The sequence below is a fragment of the Dicentrarchus labrax genome, unplaced genomic scaffold (assembly GCF_905237075.1).
Source record: "Dicentrarchus labrax unplaced genomic scaffold, dlabrax2021, whole genome shotgun sequence".
Classification (NCBI taxonomy): domain Eukaryota; kingdom Metazoa; phylum Chordata; class Actinopteri; family Moronidae; genus Dicentrarchus; species Dicentrarchus labrax.
This window is the reverse complement of record NW_026136721.1, coordinates 25,170,882-25,197,519: the sequence shown is the minus strand read 5'-3', so window position 1 is coordinate 25,197,519 and position 26,638 is coordinate 25,170,882. Positions and strand designations below refer to the sequence as shown.

Below are 26,638 nucleotides of genomic sequence, written 5' to 3'. Positions count from 1 at the left end.
TCACATACTGAAAGAAAACACAACCATTGAAATGTGTCTGGAAGATTAAATCAATACCCTACAATTTTCAATTTAATAGAATTTGTGACATATGCAATGACATATGCAAGCAGCACTATGAGATATGTCATATCTGCGCTTTTATATTTCTATTTTGAGAGCAACCAGAGAGTCATTGAGATTTAAATGGCTCTGAAAGCAACCACAGCAGCTGTTGTTCTTGTATTTACTGTCTGTTTATGTCACTGACAGTTTAAGTTACATCCACTCATATTATAGTAAAAGGCTTTTATTTTTGAAAAATGTAGCCGGAAGTCGTAAATCGGAGATCTCCGGTCTTGCGTACTGATGTTTACACTGCTTGTACTTTAAACAGCTTGTCAACTTTCTTTTATCATTAGGTCACACTGTTATTTCTTATAAACAATACAGGTTTTAATCTAAACTGGGACAATAATTTTGTCTGCTGACTGTACGACTTTTGACCGGAAACAGCAGCATTTCCGGTTCCAGAGGCGCCAAAAAGAAAAACGAGACTGAAGTTTGTTTCTGTTACAGCCTCCTGTTCACTGAGAGAGAATAAGAACACAAACGTGAATGTAACATTACTTCTGGACTGTTTTACTCTTTAACCCGAACTACTGGTGAGTTATGGACAACGTTACTCTTAAAGACACTCTAGCTCTAAATGAGTTAGCTCTGACACATTGATGTTTCAGCTGTGTTTATTAGGGTCTAACATTGACCTCATTACTCAAGTTACATCTTTAAGGTGCTTCAAAAGTTCAGTTTTATGCTTAAAGACAGTGGGAAATATTCTCTACTTTTATTTTAAATGCATAGTTGCTAACGTTAGTTACTTTGCAGATTTGAAAACCTATAATAAAAATATAAAACATCATGAAATATTATGATATGTAAGTTAATAATAATAATATAACACAGACAAGAGCTGTTATATTATTGTATTATTTCTACTAATGTTAATAACATTTAAATGTTGTAGCCAGTAGTAGAGTAGAGCCAGTTTATTTATATACTGTTTAAGGATATCTATAAGGATCAATTATGTTTTATAATCATATTTTACATAGTATTTTATATACTGATTGATGATACATTGTCATTTATTAGCTACACCTAGCACAAACTAATGCAGTCTAATACAACAGTCCTGCAATAAGTCCTACCTTCATGGAGCTTATAATGTTCAGTTTTTGTTGAAACTGTGTTAGAGTGTTGTTGGTTCAGCTGTTTGTTGTGCTGTTGAATTGTACTGACACAAGGCGTTTCTTTCATTTTTTCTACCCCATTTATGTCAGTGAGGCTAAATAACTCTCTCCTTAATGCAGGTTTTTCTAGGTGTAGGATGTCAAGAGGACCACAGTTCAAGTATCCACTGTGATACATCTGTGAAGTGTCCTTGAGCAAGTCACTGAATTTCTAACATCTCCTGGGCGCTGCACTGTAGCTGACCTCCAACCTTGGTTTGGAAGTAGATGTTACTGTGGGTGCAATAAAGGGTCACAAACAGTATAAGTTGTTTATAAGCTCTTGAGGATGAAGAAGTGGGGCGACAGACTGAAGAAGATTGAGCAGCTTGCTCAGTCGTTCCAGCTGAATCCCCTGGCCTCGCACTACAAACCTCGGCTGTGGCCGTGCCAGCCATCCTCCGTATGGAAGCTTTTCCCTCGCCAAATTATGGCGATCAGCTTCGCACAGAGCTGCAAAGAGGTAAGACATTTCTGATTCTGGACTCATTAGTCTGTATTTCAAATTTTACATCCTAAGGAAAAAAACTTTAAAAAAATTATTTGTGTCCTGTGTACAGGCCGTACATGTGTTTGCACTTGAAAAAGAAAAGACCCCCCTGGGGCAAAGGATCTACCTGGTTACCAGTTACAGTGAGCTGTGGCATTACTACAGGTAAATATCAGTTCTACATAGCAAAATAAGGTGCACCTTTTTACGTGTGTTTGGAAAACAACGTATCGAAATCCATTGATGGTGATTTGTCTCTATCAGGACTTACACACAGTCTTTGATGCACTGCTATGAGGTGATACCAGAGGGTGCTGTTTGTAAGCTTTACTTTGACTTGGAGTTCCACAAGCCCTCAAACAAAGGAGCTGATGGGAAGACAATGGTGTCTTCACTTATCCAGGTGAAATCCTTTTTGCATTTTCATTGACAATGTATCTTGCTACAAGAGCAGCTTGCTTGATGATTCAGATGTTCTTAAGTTTAACATTTATAAAGCAGAAGAAGTATCCACTTGACACGCAACTGGTAAGTAAGATTATAGGAGCAGTAATAACAAAAAAGTAAACCAAAGGAAAGAAATCCACCCATTTCTGGTATATAATTCACCTATATTATTTTAATGTTAAGATGTACCTCTGCAGTTAGGGGTTTGCCAAATTCTATTAAATTGAAAGAGCTTGTTTTTAAAGCAATCTTCTCTTAATTTAGGGTATTAATTAAATCTTCCAAACACATTTGATAAACATGGGTGACTGTACTTTTCTTTCGGTATGTGAGCATATGTATTTTTTCTAATGAGGGATAGTAAAGTTTGTGGTTAACTCAGAGGAGCCAAGTCTAATTAGTAAAGGGTCTGCTTCTAGATTAGAGGTATTGACATAAATGTTAAACTGTGAAAAAGTGACAGAGTTACAGTTGCTTCTGGAATCTGTCCTATATGAGAGGAACATCTGGATGCATTATATGAAGATATCTTGTTACGTTTTTACCTAAAATTTGTATATTTACCTGTCTGTGTTTTGTGTGTTGACAGTATATTTGTGACAAGCTGATGGAAGTTTATGGGGTTGAATGCACCACAAAAAATGTCCTCAATCTTGACTCCAGCACGGAAGAGAAGTTCAGTCGACATCTCATCTTCAATCTCAGAAATGCAGCTTTCAAAGACAACATACATATGGGTATGTTTCTTGTTGTGTGGAGGCAACAAATACAGTTTTCATATATAACAATACAGTTTTCATATGCAACTTTTAAAAATTTTAATAGGTAGGTTTATCCATGCAATACTTCAACCAGTCCTGAGCAAAAGTGGAAGTTCCCCAGATGTTGGAATGAATTCATTAGAAGAAAACGGTGAAACACGGTTTGTTTTTTAGACCAGAGAAAATAAATGCTTTTATATATCTGTTGTCATCACTTTGGGTAATTTTACACAATTATGTTCTGTCAGCAGGACGCATGCTGTTTCTGGGGGGAAGTCGGCCAAGGCCGGTGAGGTACCTGAAAGTCCACAGACCAAGAAACGCAAGTTGGAAGAGAGAGACCTCGGGTTCCTCCTGGTGAAAAACAAGGATGGCCAAGACAGTCTCTTTGTTGATCTTGGTAAGAGAAACCACAAAATGTATTTTTTTACCCTCATATCAGACACATGCACATTCTTGGACCCCTTTGTAAATCTTGCCAGTATGTAATTATGGTTATAATTTCCAAAAACAGGTGTTTACACCAAGAACAGAAATTTCCGCCTTTACAAGTCCTCAAAAGTGGGGAAAAATGCTGCATTTACGGTGGCGGACGACAACAAGTTTATTGCCAAACCTGAGAAGGGAATTTCTGTGGAGGAGAGTGTATTCTTGGCTTCCTTGGTCTGTAATTTGAGGTAACATTGAACACCTTTTAACTCTTCTCTCAACTTTTCTGTGTGTTAAAGGAATTACCTTCGTGAAGCCACAGCATTGCATCTTTTGTCTGTGTATCATCAGTTTTACAGGTCAGAGAATTCTTACTTGGGACGTACCAGAAACAAAAGAAGCCAAAACATTGAGGTCCCCTTGCCAGCAGGGATCATCCACAAATCCAGGTAACAGACAACAGAGGCTTCTCTCTATATTGTGCATATACACATAGTGTATTATAGAATCAGTCAGCATATCAATATTTTATCTTAATATTAATATTTTCAATGTAATTACTTTTTATTTATGTAACTATTCCCCATCCTTCACTGGCAGACTCACTTTCTGGCTGCCTGTCGTCCCCTCATCAAGAAGTGGACAGCTTTGTATTAACTGTGGTTAAAAAGGACGGCATACATGGAAGTAAGTGTTGGGGCTGATACAGGATATGCTTTCACTTTCAAAGCATTTGCATGTCTAGTTTGGGACCTAGGGCTGCAAGAAATGGTCATCTTCATTCTCGATTAATCTGTTGACAATTAGAAATAAAATTTCAGAAAACATGTCACGATTTCCTGAAGCTTTTAAGAGCTCATAAATGTATCCATTTAATACTGACATCAGGATGTGATAATACTGTAGATATCTCAGATTTCACTTTTTTTTAATGTGCAAATTGGCACATAATATACACTCAGATGCCAGTTTATTAGATACACCTGACTTAAATGAACACAGCCTAATACAACAGGCCATTAATATAGGATTTATTGCCAACTGCATGCGTTTTAGCTTGGTGTACCTAATAAACTCACTATTACTAAATAATGAATAAATATCAAAAAATTGTATATGGTCAAAAATGTGACAGATTTGATTGTAACAGTTAGTATAAGTAATGTCAGTACTGTCTGTTACGTTTACTTCAACAGGCATCAGACGATGGAACTACTTTGCTGCTGAACAACTGCTCGTCTACGACATCGCAAAATACCGCTGGTGTGAGAACGTGAAACGGTTTCATAAAAGCAACAACATCATGTACGTATGTTTTTAAGTTTTATAGACAGTCTTCAAGTGTGCTTCACTCTTGTGATTTAGTCTCTCCCTCCTCTGCAGGATCGTTGTGGATCTCAAAGAGGAAGTGTGGTACCAGAAGTGTCACGATCCTGAATGCAAGAACTTCAGGTCCTCAAGTACGTTATGACCCTACGAGCTGCCAATCAGAGTTTTTAATATTTAAAACCACTTGAGGGCAAATGATGCAGTCTGTGTGGTAATAAATCACACAGTGTTGGTCTGAGATGAACATTTCTACTGTTACAGGTTACCCACTGCCCCAGGAGATCTGTATCGGCTACATCATGACCCTGGTTTGTTTGATTTATTTTAACTAGCGTCCTAGAAAATCCTGTTTGTCTTCTTTAAAAGCTCCGAGACATGGTGGTTTTCACAACATTCAGCGTTGTATTATTGTGTCTTCTGTTCACGGACAGGATGATGAAGACCAGGATTACTTAATGGACGATGCTGGCAACATTGAACCCAGCCAGAGACCAAACCTGGTCCCACAGAGCCCAGTGTGTCCAGAGAAGGAACCTGCTGATGTGTGGGGAGACGGACAGGATGACCAGGACTATTTGGAGAGCCTGGACGACTTTGAACAAAACAACGGGGATGTCTCTGATCAGCTTCTGCTCAAATCTTTGGAAGATTTTGATTCCAAGTAGACGGTGAGGTTTGATGTTTTGCACTGGCTGTACAGCAAATGGTAACCCTTTACCATTAAGTCCTCCTATTTAGAATTTTTAAGCAGCATAAAACAAATGGTTTATAACACTGGTTGGAAGCAGTTACAAGAGTTTATTTTATGTATTTGTCAATAACTCTCCTGTGGGCATAAATAAGTGAAGCCAGACAATAAAATACAATATATTAACACATTTATGTAATAAATAATATAAAATATGTAATAATGAGAAGTCACTCGTTAACAATTTATGTACATTAACACTTAATATTATTTAAGCTTTATATTACTAAATTAGCGTTATAAAACATTTCTTAAACGTTTCAATAGTGCTTATAAATGATAAGTATAGGCCCTTAAAGTGTTGCCAAGATACACAGATTAATGCACTTTATTGACAATTTCCCATTATAAAAGACAGAAACTGAATACCAAAGTTTTGGAAGAAAGTATTTATTTGGTACACTTGACAAACAAAGCTACTGTACTTAAATCCAGCACAAAACTGCACCTTTGCCCTTTTCATATCATAAAAAAAAAGAAAGAAAAGAACAATATGGCTTGAAATGTCAAGTGGCCTCAACATGATTAGTGTGTATTGATCATATTTCAGTCAAAACATCTAAATTCAACCAAACTTTGTGTCAAACAGCTGAATTGCTGCTCTGGTTCACACAAGACTGGTGGTTTTCATGGACCATCAGTGAAATGTTAATGGCAAATGCTGGCACGGACATTTAATTCATTTTGAAAAACCGGCTTCTTTAAATGATCCTTGAGAAACCAGTGTTCCAAATATCAACCCTGAAGAATTGTGCATTACACAAATGACAGTATGCAGCTTTTATCCAACAGCCTGTGGCACAGAAATCTGATTATCTAAAAAGGAGGAAATTCATGTATACATTATAGTAACATTAAATACTTTCCATGCAATGTTGAAGGAAAACAAAAACAACCAAGAAGGCACAAGAAGTTCGTCAAGCAACAAGATTCCCAATATGCTATCAACTAAACTGTGCACTAACACCGGTTTTATCTGTCCTTTAGCCTACAGCATTGAGAAACATGGGAATGCAGGGAAGGCACGATACTCTGCATACAAATAGACTCTTTAGCAGATACACTATTTACAGGTTTAATGATTACATTAAATATCAACTTAAATAGGTGACCAAAACATTAAATAGTCTGCTATATAAATACTCAATATTTGTCACCGGTGTGAACGCATGTTTATAGGATTTTCTCTGCAGCTCCCAATAATAATAATAATAATAATAATAATAAAATAATAATAATTATTAATTTTAAAAAAAGAACTAGCACAAATGTTTTCAAGGGATGGATCTTTCTGACCATGAAGTAGTCAGACTTAATGGCAGTTGAGCAAATCACATTTCCTCTTTTGTGTTTTTTAACCCTTGGATAAATTATACCAGTAACATGACGGCATGTTCTGGGATATTCTGAACTAATTAGCCAGGTGTAGCTGGGCAAATTCAGTGGAAAAATTATTTGATTTAGCTGGAACAATACATACTTCAGATAAATATCCACTATTCAGTTTGTTTGAAAGCAATCCCCACAGAATTGTGAAGGCTGTGACTGGTAGAAAAATAAATTGACTTTCCCCTCGATACACTATTTGGTTCTGGCTGTGTGCTACAGTACTCCTCGATCCCAGTTTACATCTTAATTTTGGCATAGAGCTCATCAATTTGTTCTCTGAAGTGGCTCCGAAGCTCGGTCCTCTTGGCCTTCAGGGTTGGTGTCAGCAGGCCGTTCTGGACAGAAAACATCTCAGGATGTAATGCAATGTCTCTCACCTGCAGACGAAAAAAAAATAACAAAAAATTAATGATATATATATGAACAAAGAGTATAATTGTGATTAATCTGCTGATTAATCATTTGTTTCATTGTGTCCAAAACTTGTGAAAAATGCCCGCGGTGTTGGCTTAAAATTCCTTGTTTGTGTAACCAATGAAGTGAAGAAAAGCTTTTTGCTTGAAAAATTACTAATAGATTATCAAAGAAGTTGGTTAGTTATTCAGTCAGTCAATAAAATAGATATTTTAGCTCTAATTTCAATCATTATTGAGTCAAATATGTTGTTGCCAGATCAAATGCAGCAGAATGAAAAATTTAGAACTTTAAACTTCAAACACGGCAACAATCACCTGCTCAAAAGACTTGAGTCCTGCTTCTTTGCCCAACCTCAAGATGTCCTCCAGAATGGCAGTCTTCACATCCTAAAAACAGAAAAGTGTTAGCATTCATAGCATGTGGGACTGTGTGTGTTTGGACTGCTGATATTAATGAATCTCACCTGATTTTTGCACAGTTCAGAGTAGGACCCTTCAATCCCCTTTTTCTTGATCCAAATAGGTAAAAAGTCTGGATCAGGTACCACTATCCCCACAAGGCATGCCTGAAAAAGACAACACAGATACCAGGAAGATCAGTGCCGTGCAAATTTTAACAAACTACAAACTGCACTGTGTTTTATGATAAGAATATCTGACATTCACTGCGTTACCAGTTTTACATTAATAACTTGCCTGTAAACTGTCACCGTGAACAAATATCTGGGCCACTGGATCACTGAGATTATAGACAGTTTCTATTTTCTCAGGGGCGATGTATTCTCCTTGTGCCAGTTTGAAAATATGTTTCTTTCTGTCAGTGATCTTCAGGGTGCCATTCTGCAACAAACACAACTTTATAAATTAAGGTTGCAACTGATGATTTGCCACTAGACTTAATAGATCTACCCAGAATAACAATAATCAAAGATCAATAGTGCCCTTCAGTCTGTTTTGCTTACAGGAAGCCATTTCCCAATGTCTCCTGTGTGCAGCCATCCGTCCTTGTCAATGGCCTCCTCTGTTTTCTCGGGATCTTTCAGGTATCCCTGGAATACATTTGGTCCTTTGATACACACCTAGATGGACAGATAACATGGATGGAAAAAAAATTGCATCTACATTAACACACATGTAAAGGTATCACATTTATATCTATGCTAGTGGGTTGACTTTACAGGCTTTAAAATGTATTACTTGTGTTCATCATGATTTAAATTGGCTTCTTTAGTTTCCTCTGAAGTCAAGTGTGTTTTACTTTTAATAATATAACAACAATAATAATAATTGTTGTTTGTAGGATAAATTCACTGTTTTTTTTGGTCTTTGAAGGGAAATCTTTGTTTATATTAATAAGTTAAAATAATACTATTAAGTATTTTAGTAAGCATTTATAGGAAATTCTGTTTTTGAATACAAAGCAAATAAATACATTTTCCCACCCACTGTGTGTATTTGTTTGTCACTGAAGCCTCTCCTTACCTCTCCCTCTCCGTTGGCTGCAAGGTAGTTCATTTCTGCCACATCCACCAGTTTGACAGCATTGCAGGGCAAAGGAGGCCCAACGTGACCTGGAGCCACAAAAGAATCACTGTTCAGGATTCAGAGAAATAACTGTGTACATTTCACACATAGGGCGTAATACATGAGCAGCAGGTTGACGTAGCTTTTTTACCTGCTGTCCAATCCCCGGGCATTGACATGGTGCACCCAGCTGTACATTCAGTCTGGCCATAGCCTTCATAAAACTGGGGAGTGCAGGGCATGTTTTTTTATTTATTTATTTTTTTTAAGTGAGTCATGAAAACAAAAGTTATTCATCAATGAGAGGGGCATGTGTGGATGTGACTCACCTGACAGCCCAGTGCAGCTCGTAGGAACGTCAGGATGGTTGGAGACACTGGAGCTGCTCCTGTGATCATGAGTCTCACACGGCCACCCAGACTCGCCTGCAAAGAGTGAAACGAACAGAAAGACCTGCAATGTTCAAACTGTTTCTGATGCATCATAAAAAACGAATGATGAAAATTACTGTAAGGAACTTTGTTGGTGTTTATCTGACCTATAATAACTAGGAACGTACGTACAAATACAGACCATGCCTCATTCAAAGCTAAGAATGCCCAATATCAGTAATGTCATGTTTCAATGTTGCGAATTGAACAGACACATAAGATGCTTTTGCAGAGCCAGCCGTGTTTACCTGTACTTTTTTGAAGATGATTTTGTCCCACATGCTGTCCTTTCTGACCACACCACTTTTAAGCTCTGCCTCCTTCCTCCTGAAAGCAAAATCGAGCACCCATTTCTTCAGCGGTGTGTTTGCTTGACTAAATACCTGTTGAGAACGGAGATTATTTTAAGAGCCTGTCTGCCACAGAGAATCACATCTTATATTAAACAAGTGGCGGACCAGAGAAAAATTCCTGGAAAATGTAAGAAGAAGATGAATCAGATGGCATTTCTCTTTGCCATGTCTTTTGTAGGCTTGTATATTTTATCTGACCTTATCAAACATGCGGTTGAGGAGACGAGGGACCACAGGGAAGACCGTCGGCTGCAGAGTCTTCAAATCATCCATCAAAAGTCGAATGTCCCCTTGGAAATAGCCGATTCGAGCCCCATGGATGAGGACGACTCCCTGACGAAAAGAGATCTGCTTATTCCTACTGTGCAAGTTAAATCAGTGTGGCGTTTTATCCACAAGGGGGCAGTGTTGTTAACAATTCACCACAGATCCAATGTTTGGTATTTAAAACCCACTGATGTATTTTACAAATTCAGAAGCTGTTACTTAAAAATTCCTTGGAAATATATTAATCACAAAATTCATCACAACAGCTAAGAAATACATGAAGTTGACCAACATGCTTGGCATTTTTGGAAGCACTTCATAACACCACACACAGTCTCTCAGTCTGTTTAAAGCTGCAGAGGGCTAGGTATAATAAAAAAATGTTTTCTCTTTATAAATTTGACAAAACATTTGCGAAACCCCATCAGTTTCTAATTTTGTTTTAATAAAAAGCAGCTAAAATACCAATCAAAAATTAATAAAGTTATGACATAAATATGGAAATATCCACTCAAAGAATAATTAAACCATATAATCAATAATTTAATGCCACAACTTTTAGATACTCTGTTCTACAGTTGCATTTCGGTTGGTACTGCAAAAATATTCAATACCCCGCCCTTAACTCTAAGTTAAGTTAGAAGGAAATCATGAAAACATGCAACTAAGCCTAAATACTGTTATGAAAAGCAAGTAGCAGAGCACTGGTCAATATTCCCGAATGTCTCACATGAATTTTTTTATAATCTACAAACAAAACCTACTTATAAAGTCAAACTACATTATTAAAAACCAGAGACTCACAACTATAGTTTTAATAACTCTAATAATTATGACTATGACTCTTTAAACTCCACTTATAATTTCATTATGCAATTCTTCCAAAGGTAAACAAGCCCAACACATACCTGTACAACCCTCTCAAACATGTGAGCTAGGGGTAGATAGGATACATGAATGTCATGAAGGTCCAGCATGCAGTGTACCTGCGGAGGGAGGACACAAAACAAAACACATGCGTGTACGCAGGTCAAGCATGGTGTACTGTACCTCCACCACCCTTTCAAACATGTGGGCCAAAGGAAGGAAGGAGATGAGCACATCTTTATTGTTGGCCTTCAGTGTGCCCTGGACAACAACACAACACACATGCGGGGGGAGGAAGGAACAGACACAAGAGGAAGATGGAAGAGGAACAGAGACGAGACGGACATGAAAATATGAAGGGGGGTCAACCTGAGTAAGACAGGGATTTTAGAATGTAAGCAAGCTCCATTGAATAGCTCAATGCTGACGTTTCATTTGATCCAAATCTCCTGAATGCAAAGTTGTCAGAAGTTGAGGCGGCACAAAAGAAAAGTGGGAGGATGCTATTTCTTGCATTTTTACATATTTATCTAGCAAATAACAAATTGTTGTGAAATTTCTTGCACGTTCTGTAACAGTGGCAGCAATAAAACAAATAAAAAATGTGCTTTGTAAAATGCTGCATCACTGATGATCAATATCAATCCTATTCAAAAGTCATACTAGTCTATTGATAGGAGACTAGGACTTTATGTTAGATGTGTTTAGAGAATCGTTCTTACTGCTTTGTCTTGGATGTTCTAGTGTCTTTTTAGGGAAATATTAACACCATTTTAGTGACTAAATCAAAGAAAGAGCATCCACCTTAAAAACAAGGGGACCAGAATGAAACATACATTATTAAACATTTTCAATACTTAAATTTGACATCTTCCAAACCTAGCTGCTGTGTTCATTTACCTGTGTAATTTTAATGAAAGCTGCAGTGTTGGAGATTACATTTCCATGAGTAAGCATTGCACCTTTTGGGTTTCCTGAAAGGAAAATTATCATCATGATTATACACCAGGTTAAAAAAAAATAACATTGCCAGAAGGTTACAGTTGTGACCAGCTGTGTGATTACCTGTGGTTCCAGATGTAAAGCAGACAATTGCAAGGTCCTCTGGATTAGGGAGCTGTAATAAAGATCACAGATCTACACTAATGCACAAGAAGCCTGAATTGCTGTTGCACTAGAAATGTTTAAGATGCTATATATTAGAACAGTGCAATACCTAATCAGTCCTGCTGATTACGTAAGTGAATTGTCTAAGTTGAAAAGATGATTCTCCTTGTAGTAATTTGGTAAGAATTAAGAGCTTTTTGTCATGTAATTAACAGGTCATAATGGGCTGTTCATACTCACCACTGGTTTCTGGTGGTTGGCTTTCCCCAAGGTCTTTAAAACATAAAAAACATTACAACAGTGAGATACAGTGTGTCTGCAGGAAGTGCTGATCATAATCATGCTTGAAACACACAGCACTGCAGGGCCTAATTTCCATTTAGTTCTACGACTGAATAACAACGTGATGGTGAGGCACACCAAAAAATATTAAAGTATGACAGCACCTTTTTTCAACACCTGACATCAACAACAAAAAATGCAAGATTAAGTTATTACTATTATTATTCCCACCTCAAACTCCTTCAGACTCAGAATATCTATGCCACACTCCTGTCCACGGGCCACCAGGTCAGTGTCAAACGCCTCTATGAGCACAATCGTCTTCACCGTTCGCCCTTTTCCGCTGACACAGTCCAGAATCATCCAAGCCTTTTCGGGTACGTCGCAGATCACTGTTGAGATGGCAGCTGAAAAACAGACGGCACCACATTAACCACTTAGGTTTGTATCAGTATCAGTGTCCTTGAGCTAGAGCGCTGCGATAACACTGCAGGTGGTGTGTGGTTAGCGTTTGAAGGTGCCCTTTTGTGTACCTTTGTCAATAATGTAGCCGATGGCCTCTGTGCCAAGTGTGTCATAGAGTGGAACTGCCACCATGGAGTATGTGTAACAGGCCAGCTCCGATATGGTCCACTGAGAGACAGAAAACGGAGAAAACACATCAGCTCATCACTCATTCATCACTCATGAAAAGTCAATGACCTTATAGTCTGACTCATAGAAAGTAGGCTGATTATATAAGCCCTCCATTGAAAAAAGTTTACAAGATAATATTTTAAAAGAGTTTTAATCTACAGGGAAACTGAGAGGAGAAGGACAGGAGACAGTGGCTGTGTCTGAAATTGTATTTACTATTTGCTCTACAGTCGGGATGGGGGTGACGTATGCCTCACTGGACTATTGGGAAAAACTTGCGGGAAACTACGTTGATCGGTCAAAATTGTGGAGAAGCTGGGGTGAAAAATTCTCAGCGACTGATTGCAGTTGCGTCAGTTGTTATGATCGCAACATTACAATTTCCTGGAGGCACTGGTTATACCTGTTTATTCTGTATCGAGGTCTTTATAGTGGAGCAGCACACTGATTTATTAGACTGGATTTATTTGATAATCTGTTTCACTGAAAAAATCCCAGCACGACCCATTACTCTCATCATCTAAATTGACTTTTTCTTCGCAATTCATGATGTCAGTTCACTTCTGGTTAGTGGCCATTGATTGTATGCCTTTTTTTTTTTACATTGCACAGTCGGATAATTTGAGTCCATTATATAAGGCACATTAACATTACACTATAGATTGGCCTACAAGACAATATAGCTTTGCTTTACTGTGCCATGGTAGTGCTAAAAATTATGACATTTGTTGTACCTCCGGCCTGTTCTGGGAAAAGATACCAATGAACTTGTCTCCTGTATGAGAATGTCCTCTGTGGAGGAGCGCAGAACCGATGTTCTCCGCTCTGTCTGCCACCTGTGCAAAACAAAACAAAAGTCTATTTTGTTAAAAATGTACTGTGACTTTGTTAGTTATGTATTGTGGACAAGTGCACTGTTGGATTTCCTGAGTCTGTGGTCTCACCTCTTTATAAGACTGCCATTCGTATGGCTGGTTTGGTTTCCTCGATCCTAGACAAGGTCCATTATCTGCAGAAGAAAAATAGGTTACTTTTATCCACATTCACTGAAGAAATCATAATAAGACTTAAGTTTTTAGGGAGTGTCATATTTAAAAGGAACCAGAGATACACTCACTTGATACTCTGAGCCCTCGCTGGAACACCTCATACATCGTGCGTGCGTCGCTGTAGTAGTGCGTCAGTGGCTCGTCGCTGTCGTTCAGTGCTGACCTCCTTGCGCGTTCTGCACCCTACGACAAACAAAATCACAGTGATGACCAGTACTGACCAAACCTGTGTGAGGAGGGAATACTGTTCCTCTGGGATATTTCAACACAAACACAGATCTTGAACAGTACATGATAGTGATAGCTGACTCAGCTCAGCAATAAGAGCCACTTTTAGCTTTCATAATTCAGACACATTTAACCATGTTTTGACCTATATTTGGTATGTGTGCTCATATATTATTAAGTAATTAGTCAATGAAATTATACTAAACCTTATTAAACCGTTTAATTAATTTCCAGAATTTTACACTGTTTACTTTATGCTTAAATAATGTAAAGACATAAAAAACTATTTTGTGTTAGATGTTTTATTGGTATGTTTTGTATGTTGGTCGCAACATGCAAAAATCTGACCATGCTTGGGCCTAATGTTATTACCGAAAGAGAGACTTTCTGGATCTTATTTAACAAATACTTTATATGATCATCCTGTTATTCTGTCATTTATTACCCTAATTTACAAAAAAAAGAAGGAAAGAAAGAAATCGTCTCTGAGATAGGCTTCAGCTCCCATCGTTCACTTAAAGGAGCAAATAGAGCCGACTCGTTCACAAACATCACCAGTACACGATGCGGCAGTTGTAGTTTCAGCTTCAATGTGTTGTATGATAGAAAATGTTACAGCAAATAAAAACTAAAAGGCTCTTTATTTTCTCCCATTTGTTTTTAAAAATGACAGTTTCAACCTTTGCTGACGTTTCATGCCTACTGACTCAATCATTGTGTGTCTTTTGTTCACATACACAAACAGCTACTATTGTATTGTACGGTCTAGACCTGCTCTATTTGAAAAGTATCCTGAGATAACTTTTGTTATAAATTGGCCCTATACAAATAAAATTGAACTGAATAACTACCTTAAACTGTTGTTAAACTCAGGGACTAGGTCAGACTTTCCATTGAGTGTGTCTCCTGAAATATTTTCAAAGAACCAATATGTTGGGAACAAGGTAATATTTTTTAATAAGAAGCACTTTATAAGAAGTTTAGAAGTTGCAACTAATGCCTTTATTAATGGTTAACACATTATTTACTAATGCTTTATAGATCAGTTATTAGCCATTCATAAGAATAAAAGTTGAGTTGCTGAAAAAAATAAATGTTCGTTAACCGTGACTCATGGGTTTCTTAATGTTAATAAGTCATTAATAAAAAGGTTTTTAATCCATCAGGTCTACAAACAGTTGTCTGAAAATGCAGGATAAACATCAACCAAAGGGATTATTCACAACCTGTATAATAATTCATTCCAACTAATAAACGGTCCCTTATTAGAAAGCGGTACTGGAATAATGAAAAACAAATATCTATAAAGTCCACTTTACCAGCACAGAAAATTTAAACTAGTCTCAGATTGACTTTTTTTAACACTTTAAATGTGACAAACAGTGAGGATGATACAGAACTTCAGCTGTCATTAAAGTTTTTGGAGTGGATCCCGCTAACATTCCTGCTGAATGAGATCTGCTCTCTAGCTTTCTTTTGCATTCCAGAGGTTGGATCATGTTTCAGTTATTCCTCTAACACAAAGTATTACAGGACAGTGGGTGGACAGACATTTAAGTTATTTCTGTGTTGCAGGATCCCACTTACTGGCATTTCCAGTGACTGCATGCCGAGGTCACAGGGTGCCTTCAGGGCTTTCGGCCGGGAGGCGAACCAGTAGGTGGTGAAGGCAGCGAAGGCACCCATGCCCATGAGCGCGTTGGTGGGCAAACCTCGAAAATACTGCCGAAGATCGTCCAGCTCGGGAATCCGCAGCTGTCTCAGGACTTCCTGAGCCTGCATGACTGTTCTGCACTGACCCTGCAGGGAAACAGAGATCACATTATTACGTTTGGAGACTCTCAGAGATATATTTGGAAAATGTCAGTTTTATTTTACATAATTTAACCATTGTTGCATCCATTATGATCGTAATCACAAACCTTTTCATTTTACTGCTTTGTTTTGTGCCATTTACAATGTTTATTTCAAAAAGGAAATAGTCCATAATGCTGTCCCTGCAGAGTTCCTTAAGGATGTGGTGATACAGCAGGATGCCGTTTATCTTTTTTATCAATGGGTCTCTTGTTTTTGACCACTACGCAGCAACATGAGAGCCCTCTTCAACTGAAGAATAAGAACAGTGGTCCCATTCAGTTTGTCTGTGTCAACATGTTCACAAGTACATGCAATACTGAAAATACCCAATGTAATACAAAAAATGTCTTTTTTTAAATGAATGCATTCTGATTTATTTTCAAAGATTATTTTAGTCTTAAATGGATTGTTTGATGGTGACGGTACAGACAGGGAACAGGAAGAGACGGGGGATAACATACAATACAGCTGCAATGTCTAGGCAATTAACAGATTAGTCAGTCGATAAGAGATTTAATCGGCAACTATTCTGATAATTGATTAATCGGTTGTAATGTGTGAAATATGAGATATATGAAATATGAATAAGTTCTTAAGAAGAAATCGTCAATTAAGGCCACATGCCAGATTCTGATCAAAAGTCACATTGTCTTATTATTTCTCATCTTAGATTTTTTATTTCTTCCGGTCACCGTTAAGCAGTTGACAGTAAGAAAAGTTTAACATAATACAGCACTGGTACATATTTCTGGCACAATGATGTGATAATAAAAGTAACATAGAGTATAAAACCAAACTAAAGCTTCAAGGATTGATCCACAGTGAATCATACAGCGTTCAGCACTGTGATTCAGTGATGATCCACTGCACACAACGTTACTATATTGGATTATTTGGCTCTGGCAATTTTAAGATCTGCCATTCAGATTTCACATATATCAAGTGTTTAATGTCTCAAATCTTCTCTACATAATGAAAACAAATCCAACATTGTTTTATTAGGTCTTCCCAACCTTAGTTTTGAAGATCTTAAGTCTATGTCCTTTAATATAAATAGGTCAGAAATCACATCTTAAAACACTTTAAGAGTACTCATTTAATTTGTTTTGATCTTGCTATTAATTCATCTTAATTTTGATACACATCATTAATTTATTTTCCTTTTTCAAAGAATCTCATTTTACCTTCTCGTTCTACATTCAGCTATTCTTGTTTTACGCCTTCCTTTACATAAACTCTGTTAAGCCATTAGATACGTGATATAAAGATGATCATCGTAAGAACTTATGGAGTGCATAGTCTATTTTACAAGATCTTGAATAAGCCGTCTTTGAGCTTTTAAAATTTGAGATGTTTAAAATCCATAAAACTAAAAAACTTGAATTGTTTTGAAGTCAAACCTCGAACATGAACTCAAACGGTTGAGAAATACAGCCGCTGAGCGACAAGCACTTGCGTGGTTTCGTTTGTGTTGTATACAAAAAGAAGATGTGCTATCCTATTCAACAGCTGTGCACTTGGAAACAAAAGACACAGGAAGGAAACATGACTCCACACACACATTTTCAGATCACAAGCCTCTATGCAGACATAAGAACTCAGACAACTGAACACTACACGACTGGTTCCTGAAGGGAAGTGAGGATTTCCAGTCTGGATGTTTTAGAAATGAACTCACTGGGTTTCAAATCTTCGAAACTTCAAAGTCCTGGATATATGTTAGTTCCTCTAAAAATTTGAATATAGCCGTCAAATGATAGCCAGAACTGTCTGTGCCTTCTAACTTGATGTTAATGTAAAATGCAAATCAGATGAGCCTGTGGCAAGAAAGACCTATTTAAACTCACCCGCTAATATATCTAACCAGGAATCATGTTTTAATCATTACATCCAAATATGGAAATACATGAATTAATAACTCCCTCTTTTAACATTTAATCTTTTTTTTGTTTTATTTTGATTTTAGTTCAGATTTGTTATCAGACTGGGCGGTCTCATTTGACCTCTAGATTAAATGGTAGCAGCTCTGTAGGTAAACGAACAAGTGAACTACCATCACAGAGGTAACAATTGACTTCTCACCTACTTCTATTATTAACACAGAGCCCATGACCTGGGACCAGTGCCAACTGGGACAAAGTACTGTAGAAAAACTACCAAATAGCAAACATTTCCTAAATAAACTTTTAATGACAACTCAATTACAACAAAGAACAGTATATTCTGAGATAAGCTCAAAGGAGATCAAAGAAACCCTCCTTCATTTTTATATTTAAATATCAAAACAAAGACAACATTCATTCATTAAAAGCTGTTTAGTTCTATTTGTCATCTATAAAAATAAATAAATCATAAATAATCAAACACTCATTAAACCTCATAAATGCTCCACTAAATCTTACAGGTGTTACTATTACTCACTATGAAATACGAGCAACAATCACACCACTTGTACTTGCGCACCAGGACAAACTTAAATGCAGCTAAATGGATTTTCAAAGAGAGAAAACAATGATTACTGTCAAATTATGACACAATAAATCTCTATACTCACAGTCCCACAGTGTGTATATGAAGAAAGGCAGGGAGACTGTGTCCAGAGACGGAGAGGTATAGTATCTGAAAGGCCTTTTGCTGCAGCAGTTGCTATTAGAAGGACTCACAGTGACCTCTAATAGACCTCTGAGGTTCTCATAACTATGAATAGCAGAGACACGCCCCTTTCAAACAGAAACACAGACGTGTGAGGCACTGCTAGCCACTTATTGGATCGCAATACCAGTAGTAGGTTGATTTTCAATTTCATCTACTGCCATGAGCTTTTTTTTCCATGTGAAAAGACTGATTCAGAATGAATGAGTGCTGATCGGAGCGATTTAAGAATTTTTCAGTCGTATTTATTCAAGACCGAATTACCAATATCTTATCGCACATTATCTGGATACAGTGTGTGCAATTCTTGTGTTGCCCAGCATCCAATGTGGTGAAACTAGTCAAACGAAGAATTACACAACAATTACAAGAGGGTTTCGTTTATTTTACACAATAGATACGTTGACAAATTCCCTTATTTTCATGCTAAAAGCCCGGAGTATGTGAGCACATGAGTGACATACACACAAACCTGAACATATGTGCAGATTCCCTGGAATCTAAGATGGATAAGTATAATTTCAAGTTAATTAACCACAGTTGAGACAAACTACGCCTCAATATTTTGCATGTGGATTTATTGCCAGGTAAAATTGTCTCCTACAGAGTTAAAAGTAGAAAGCCTGAGAGCAAAACAAGTAATCAGCTGTGACTGTAGCCACTGTAACAGAAACGTATCCCTGAAACAATGCTGAAACGTAGTGGTGTCTGGTATGTATCAAAACCTATTTTAAATCCTATCATTGAATATGGAATTTTATGTCATGATATTCTGGGTATTATCTGGATTGTATTTAAATCAAGGTATTTCGTTAGATTGATGCCAAAATTCACTTTTACCATACAGCAGTGCTGCTCACTGATTCTAGCCTAATAATACCCATGGTATTAACTGATATGTCTGACGACATCATATCACCCACCCCCTACTGAATTCAACCAAAATACAACCATCAGTTTTTGTTAAATGAATCATCCAAGTGATTGATCAGTCCCTCCAGGAAGGTTGCAATTACAACAATTAACGCAAATTAAACAAATACCTAATTCTGCTCGACCTTGCACTTTTGTCCAAACACCACCACTTTTCTTGAATTCATTGTAGTTTCCTTGAGTTTCACCCGTCACAGATGTCCCCCTGGAACAAGTTGCCTATTATGCCATTGTGCTATTATACCAAAATATAATTAAAAATTGCAACTATTCTATCAATTCTGACTTTCTCCCACAATTTCATTAAAAACATCACAACACGCACTGTATTTTTTTTTTTTACAAAAGCTTAAGACCACAATAACTGCCCCCCAAAAAAAAAAGCCTGCAAATCTTCATCAAATTCCACATTGGATACTTACAGCTTTAGAAATTTCAGGATCTGCTTGTGTTTTTCTGTTTGATATCAAACTCATTTTCTTTATTTTTATTATTAATTATGTCTATGAAATATAAAAAATAAAGTGAAAAAAATGCCAATCACAACTTAGCAGAGCCCACGATGAAGTCCAAAACCTAAAGACATTCAGTTTGTTGTTATATATGACAAAGAGAAGCTGTTTGAGAACCTGAGGATGTGTAGCTTTAGCACTACAACATTAGCAATTAGGCACACGCAACTTGATCTGTTTTTTGGCATTAGTCCTAGGTTTTGTTTTACATTTTACAGAATAAATAATTAATCAAAAGAGTAGTTAACAGATCAAGTGAAAATTAAACTAGGGTTTAGTTGCAGCTCTATTCTATGTCAGACGGCTAACAGCAAGCAAATGTCATTGGTGTCCTGCTTGGTGTCCCCGCCACCACCTCAACTCTCCATACTTGGCCTGGGAAGATGACAAGCCAATGGCAGAGCCAGCTCACCAGTCACCCCACACCCAAGCACACACAAGACATTGGAAAAAAGAGGGGGAGAGGGCAGCTGGTTCATTTGACACATAACAGAACATCCAGAGTGGTTGGCAGCAGCCTGGAGCTTAGAGCAGACTACAGCTGTAGTTTTGAAACAGTCACTCCAAACCACAGGCAGGAAGTTACAAAAAAAACCACATGGTTGGTCAGTCACACTTTATTTTCTAAGAAATGTTCCTCTTCATGGAGACGTCTGAAAAGCATTAGCAGCGTGACCCCAAGCAGCTAGTCGGCTTGGGTGTTGAGCGTCAGGTCGGATGATTTAAGCTCATTATTACGACCATATCACTGGAGGATTAACACGTGGAGTCTTTAAACAAACTTCAACTTAATCCCATTTTGACAAGACGCTCGCTTCCAAATCTCAAAAGCAGCTTTCTCTCAGCTGCTACCTGAATCCGCGTAAACCGGTATACGTCAATGCACAGCGGAAACAATTACTGGATTAATCGATAAACGGGTCTGTAGTAAGAGATACCGGACATCCACACAGAGATGCAAGAAATATATTAATAATTAATATATTAAACTGTTTGTTTGCTTTAATGTCAGATGCAATTGTTAGCATGTCCAGCTAATACATAAGTAACTACTAAAAATCATATGTCGGAACACAGTCCGGCCTTATCATACTTATATTACTAGGACCAACAAGCTCTGCACTGTAATACAAGAATGGGGCTGTCTTCTACATGTGATGACACATGGTGAAATGCTGTAAGGCATGTAGCCATCAAGAACATATATTTGAGGGGCCTTTTACAAGATTTCCCATTTTAAACCAATTAGTTGGATACACCCAGAGACAGCTGTTTTTTTCATGAGTTCAACTCATGGAACTAACGTGACCTTACTCAGCCAGCTACAGGTGGTAAAATCTGCCCGACATTTGTCATTTTATCAGGCAAAATCAACAGTCACCAGCTAGAAATGAGAAGCTGCTTTTTTTTTTGTCTAATTCTGTTTGAAACAACAACCCATTGTTTTTTTAAAGTATAGATAAAGCGATTGTTAACAATGGATCTTTGGGTTTTGGGTAATAACCTGCACAGGATCATAAAATATAAAAAATGGATGGCCACTTTGCCTGTGTCTCAGCCTAAGCATGAAATAACATTAACCAGAAAATATCACTTTCTCTAGCCACTGAAGGCGACAATTTCTTTCATTTTTGGCACATTTCTGTACAGCTCTACTCATTTATTTAAGTACCCTGCCATTTTGTACATATTCTCTCTTTATATTTGTATAAAGTGGCTCCTTTTTATTGTCTCTATTTATTTTTTTATCTTTTTAATTATGTGTTTTTACGCTTGATTGTGATTCTTATGCACCGATGCACCAAGGCAAATTGCTCATATGTGAAAGCGTACTTGGCAATAAACCTGCTTCTGATTCTGATGTCTTCATGCAATAACTGGACATTTTTCTTAAATAAAACATGGGGAAGTTTATTGTCATAACATACATACATGTTTTAAGAAGATTCTGTATAAAGAGAAATGTCTTGCTATAATGTGAAAGAGATATCAAAACGAAAAAAATATATATCTCACCAAAAAAGGTCAGGACACGAAAACAAGCTGAGACAACAGCTCCTATCGCAGACACATTACAACATGTTTAGACAACTACTATTAATGCAGACACATTACAACATGTTCAGACAACTACTATTAATGCAGACACATTACAACATGACAAGCTGGTTCTTTCAGGTTCTTCAACCTTGTGTACAACTTACTGATTTGTAGTAGACGTACGTGTGGTGGTTCACTATCGATTCTGTTCTAAAAATGCAAAATGTTGACATGTGAAATTCATGCGTTATTGACGTATTGGATCTTGTTGTTGGATCTGCTGCAGTCCGGCTGCCAATACTTCATTGATAATTCAACAGTTTTACCGATAGCACAGTGGGCCCAAAGGGAAGTAATCGAAGTGGAAGGAGGAGTCAATATATTCTTGTGTAAAACCACTTACATATGGGTTTACAGGAATATGGCGTGATGGTGCTCAAATGCAACCGATAGACCACAAAGTCTTGATTAGTATCAAGAAAGAGGAACCTTCTGAAGGCAAATGATAAACGTGTGAACAGGAAGAGACAACCTAAACTCTCTCAGTGCATATGCGCTGAGTGTTGGCGGGCGCGCTGGCGTAAAACAATTCACTAAGAAATAATCTGACGCCCGTTTGTCTGCAGCTGGATGGTTGTTGAAGCTCATGTGGCTTTCGGTGTGACATCAGCCTCAACCCTGACTCGTGTCCATCCTCCTCCAGTCACATTTAACTCTGGTTTTGTGGACACAAAAGCTGACCTTGCACAAGACAATCACACTCAAGACTGCAGGTCCTGACCTCCCTGATGAAACCACACACTCCCAGTCACATGGTCACACAGTGGAGAAATATAGGTGGAAGGGAGGGTGGAGGATGGGATTTGTGAAGTGGAACAAAGGTCACGCACCCGTTAACAGCTACCAATACAGCATCAGGACACATGACCTCTACACAGCAGGTCAAAGAAAACACACACACGTCAGTTTGAACCTAATGTATGAGTTACTCTCAGTAAAATCTGGGCAAATCAAATTTAAAGGAGCCCTTTGGATTGTTTTGTTTATGTTTAAATTTGTGTGTATCCTTAAAGGTCTTAAGGTCATATGTCAGTGAAAATCAGTGAAATTGAGTGTGAAAACATCTGCAGGAATGTATCATGTTCCTGTGTGCATGAAGAAAGAGGTGGGACCCACTCGTACAAACATTGCTCCGTGGCGCTACTATTGGTCAAAAACTAATCAAGGGTACCTTTATGCCATTTGCTCTTCTTTTCAGGTTATTTTCAGTGATTTTGACTAAAAAGTATAAACTCCAGCACACTGTATTGCTTATTTTTATTACAGATAAGACAGACCGTTACCATCTTGTGTAATTGTTTAGTCCTTTAGTCTATTAAATAACAGAAAATGTTGAAAAATGCCACAATCACAGAACCTTAAACCTAGCATAACGGTGTATTACGTCCAAAATCACAAAATATTCACTTTACTATCACATAATGCAAACAAACACAGCAAATCTTCACAACTGAGCTGGAATTTGGGAATGTTTTTGCCTGAAAAACAACAATCAGTTATCACTATGGCTGCTGATTATTATTATTTTGTTAATTGACTAATTGTTTTAGTGCCTCAAACAACTAAAAACTAATTAAAAAACACTGGGATGAATGACTTTCTTTTTTTAACTGCAGATTATTCACCCAGAATGGGATTTCTTGTAACTGGCTGATATTTTCCAAGAAGTTCCATTTGAAAATCATTTGTGAGAAACAGCATTCACAGTAATTCATTCTTCTCTTAAAGCTCCATGCAGAAGCATGATAATTTGAGGGTGGTTTATAGAGCCAGATGGTCAACTTGTTTCTCTCACATGATCCTTCTGAATTGAATTTAGTCAGTTAGTGACATCAGGAACAAAAAAAAAAAGGATGACTTTTCTAAATCTGAGCTGAAATTCCTGCTTTGAAAAAAAAAAAAAGGTCCCACGTCAGAGCCACACTTGATTGTTGAGTAAACACCAGCTATCTCAGGCTTTTGTATGCCCCAAAAACTGTCAACAGTCCGACAGGCTGATGCTGGTATTCTCAAATGACAACAAGAGGGTGGCAGTCTGCTCTTGAATCACAGAACCACAAAGTGTCGCTCTGTTTGGCTCAAATAAAAGCTGCTCCTGTATTCAAGGGCAAAAACACATGACTGAGTCGGCACGGTTAATTTACTATCATCCCATGTCAGTAGCGTAACTGCTCATGTGACCGCACAGCATGGCCCAAAGAGCATTACCTAGTGTTTTAAACATTTTCTTTAGCAGGGAGGAAAACACCCACTCAAGCTACATTCCACAGATTCCTGTTAGAGGAAATCTGCCAGTGGATGTGGACATGGTTACCAAGCAAACCCTCGGAAAAGGGCACCATCATTCAGCACCAACACACACCTTTCTCCCCCAGGTTTTTCATTCATGGATGCCAGTACCAACAAGGAAAGTTTCCAGATGTGCTAACTGATTGAAAGTTATAATATGCATTTCCCCAGTCAAACCACTAGACCTATGTTATATCAGTATATTGTTGACGGGGGAATAACATTATCCCAAATGTTTCCAACAATACTCAAACCCAGAGAAATCTGTCATTTTATTCAGGTAATGCAGCGTTTTACCGGCCGCCAGTCGATGGTGTCATATCCCCTTTGTGCATGCATCAGTAGATCTTGGTCGTCTGTAACTATATATTTTAACCAGATGGAAGATTTTGGTCATTGGACGTCTGGATCTTCAGTTATCAGAGAGACAAGCTGAGTTAATGCTAGCAGCAGCTCGGCACGCCTCTCCTCCGGGGCGACGGTTTTCCGCCGGACAGTGTTTGGAGAACGTTGCTTCTCAAGGTGAAACTGCTTTATTCAGTCCTTTACTGGTTATTATCACCACGTCTGTTTGTTTTGGAGAGGAGGAGACCTCTGCGGATAATTTGGCACCCGGTAGAAATCTTGAATGTTGACCACTGAATGAATCCTAAACTGACTGCAATGACGGCAGTGGTGGTCAAGACAACTCCCATGATCCTATGCTAGTTCACAATGTCATCAAACTTCATCTTTTGTTATTGTTTTAATGTGAGAGGGGGGGTGTCTACATATACAGCGGTAGACACTACATATTGCACATTGAAGTGTTTAGTTATGATCTGCTTTGCCCTCCTTTGCTTCATTTCAGAGCAGGTCGGCGCCCTAGAACTTGTTACAAAAGAGACCGCCACCCTGTCACTTCGCGGTTTTGGTTATATGAAGAGGAAACGGTCCAACCATTGATCTAAATAACAACCGTTTCTCTAATGTATGCAGTAAGGTTTAAAGAATCATACCAGTGTGTTTGCAAGTCACCTACAAATGACATATTCTCTCTCTCTCTCTCTCTCTCTCTCTCTCTCTCTCTCTCTCTCTCTGTCTCTCCAGTTTGGTGTTTTACAGGTGGTTATGTCATGTGCCAGACTAATTCTTGGTTGGGATCAGTTACTTCTTGGGAGTCTCTGCTGGTTGCTTGGCAACTCTGATAATTAGGTTTTTTGGTGACCTTTAATTAACACCGTAGGGCTGCACCCTAAAAGATGGTTGGTGTCATCTCTGTTGCACTTTTATTTTTTAGCTGTGTCGTGATTTTTATTTTTATTTTTTTAAAATTCAATCCAAACTGCACTGTCACTGTGATGGATTATACACCTCAAACAAGTTTGCTGATATAATGTTGGTTACTGTATAAGAGATGAATGCATGGACTGGGCTGCAGCCTGAAAAACAACCGGTAGTCTCCGGCTCAGTGTTTTCTACTCTGACTTCCTCATTTCTGTGTGCTGAGGAGGATTGGTTTGAGGTTACCAGACACACAGACCGAAATAAACAGATATGGCGGGGGATGCCAAGACATACGCTGGATAAAATGGTTACACTGTTCCTCTTTTACCGCTCGGTATCTTAATAACTTACAGTGTGGGCAGGGCAGCTCACATACAAAAACCGGGCGAGGCGGAGATTAGACAAGAAGTTTCCAAAACAAAGTAGAATCTCACACACGGTGTTTAATGCTACGTGTCCATACGCGTGATTATATTTCAGAGCATCAGCTTCATGCGTACGCGGGTTTTTCTCTGTGATAACGACGGATAAGAGAGGTGAACGCACTATTCTGATTAAAAAGGCACAATTGCTGACTGAACACGCCGCCCAATGGGGGACATTATGACATAAAAACGGAAATGAAGAAATGATGTGGAGAAAAGACGCAAAACGTGGCTTGACTCTGGTCCATTTTAAGGCAACAATAAGGGAAGAACAGCTTGTTTTTCCCTGAGGGCTCGTCTAAGCATCACGCTTGTAATAACCCTCTGTTATTAACCTAAGATAGTCGACGCCAATCTTCTCCCTTATACTTAAAAGGCGGTGTGTGTGTGTGTGTGTGTGTGTGTGTGTGTGTGTGTGTGTGTGTGTGTGTGAGCGTGTGTGAGCATGTTTCCACCAACCTGTGAGGAGCAGAGGCAGATCCGGATCTGATTCTTCAACAAGCAGCAGCAGCAGCAGCAGCAGCAACAGGAGCGGTCTACATGTTGTTCAGCTGGTGCAGCTCTCCGCCAATCACGGGCG

The 26,638-nt window shown here is 38.1% G+C and overlaps 2 protein-coding genes across 5 annotated transcripts; one reads left to right on the top strand and one right to left on the bottom strand.

Annotated features, from left to right (window-relative positions):
- The first annotated feature begins 348 nt into the window (after window positions 1–348).
- primpol (primase and polymerase (DNA-directed)) lies at window positions 349–8,725 on the top strand. 2 transcript variants are annotated; one of them, XM_051386304.1, is made up of 14 exons: window positions 349–644; window positions 1,353–1,734; window positions 1,832–1,926; window positions 2,026–2,164; window positions 2,798–2,945; window positions 3,034–3,130; window positions 3,221–3,369; window positions 3,484–3,646; window positions 3,750–3,847; window positions 3,999–4,085; window positions 4,595–4,703; window positions 4,782–4,858; window positions 4,989–5,035; window positions 5,159–8,725. In XM_051386304.1, exons 2-14 carry the CDS (start codon window positions 1,561–1,563, stop codon window positions 5,390–5,392), a joined length of 1,617 nt encoding a protein of 538 aa, XP_051242264.1. In that variant the 5' UTR covers window positions 349–644; window positions 1,353–1,560; the 3' UTR covers window positions 5,393–8,725. The 2 variants fall into 2 exon arrangements, with proteins under 2 accessions (XP_051242264.1, XP_051242263.1); XM_051386303.1 differs by having other exon boundaries at window positions 3,218–3,369.
- On the bottom strand, window positions 5,850–26,638 carry acsl1a (acyl-CoA synthetase long chain family member 1a). Of its 3 annotated transcripts, none has more exons than XM_051386299.1 (21): window positions 26,518–26,638; window positions 15,612–15,824; window positions 13,865–13,979; window positions 13,692–13,756; window positions 13,482–13,583; window positions 12,645–12,744; window positions 12,343–12,518; window positions 12,070–12,102; window positions 11,788–11,839; window positions 11,623–11,696; window positions 10,906–10,983; window positions 9,787–9,921; window positions 9,484–9,618; window positions 9,134–9,229; window positions 8,956–9,028; window positions 8,763–8,851; window positions 8,243–8,359; window positions 7,977–8,120; window positions 7,745–7,846; window positions 7,596–7,667; window positions 5,850–7,241 (listed from the first exon to the last, which is right to left on the bottom strand). In XM_051386299.1, the coding sequence occupies exons 2-21, from the start codon at window positions 15,804–15,806 to the stop codon at window positions 7,101–7,103; spliced, it is 2,094 nt and encodes a 697-aa protein (XP_051242259.1). In that variant the 5' UTR covers window positions 15,807–15,824; window positions 26,518–26,638; the 3' UTR covers window positions 5,850–7,100. The 3 variants fall into 3 exon arrangements, with proteins under 3 accessions (XP_051242259.1, XP_051242258.1, XP_051242260.1); XM_051386298.1 differs by lacking the exon at window positions 10,906–10,983 and adding an exon at window positions 10,764–10,841; XM_051386300.1 differs by lacking the exons at window positions 10,906–10,983; window positions 26,518–26,638 and adding exons at window positions 10,764–10,841; window positions 18,436–18,572.

What these genes read in the sequence shown, in the direction of transcription:
- acsl1a (XM_051386299.1), bottom strand. Translation starts at nt 15,806, where the DNA reads ATGCAGGCTCAGGAAGTCCTGAGACAGCTGCGGATTCCCGAGCTGGAC. An exon ending in TTTCCCAGAACAGGCCGGAG is followed by an intron (nt 12,745 to 13,481) that starts GTACAACAAATG and finishes TCTGTCTCTCAG; the next exon opens with TGGACCATATCGGAGCTGGC. An exon ending in CTTTACATCTGGAACCACAG is followed by an intron (nt 11,697 to 11,787) that starts GTAATCACACAG and finishes TTTTCCTTTCAG; the next exon opens with GAAACCCAAAAGGTGCAATG.
- primpol (XM_051386303.1), top strand. Translation starts at nt 1,561, where the DNA reads ATGAAGAAGTGGGGCGACAGACTGAAGAAGATTGAGCAGCTTGCTCAG. An exon ending in TCCTTGGTCTGTAATTTGAG is followed by an intron (nt 3,647 to 3,749) that starts GTAACATTGAAC and finishes GTGTATCATCAG; the next exon opens with TTTTACAGGTCAGAGAATTC. An exon ending in GGGATCATCCACAAATCCAG is followed by an intron (nt 3,848 to 3,998) that starts GTAACAGACAAC and finishes CTTCACTGGCAG; the next exon opens with ACTCACTTTCTGGCTGCCTG.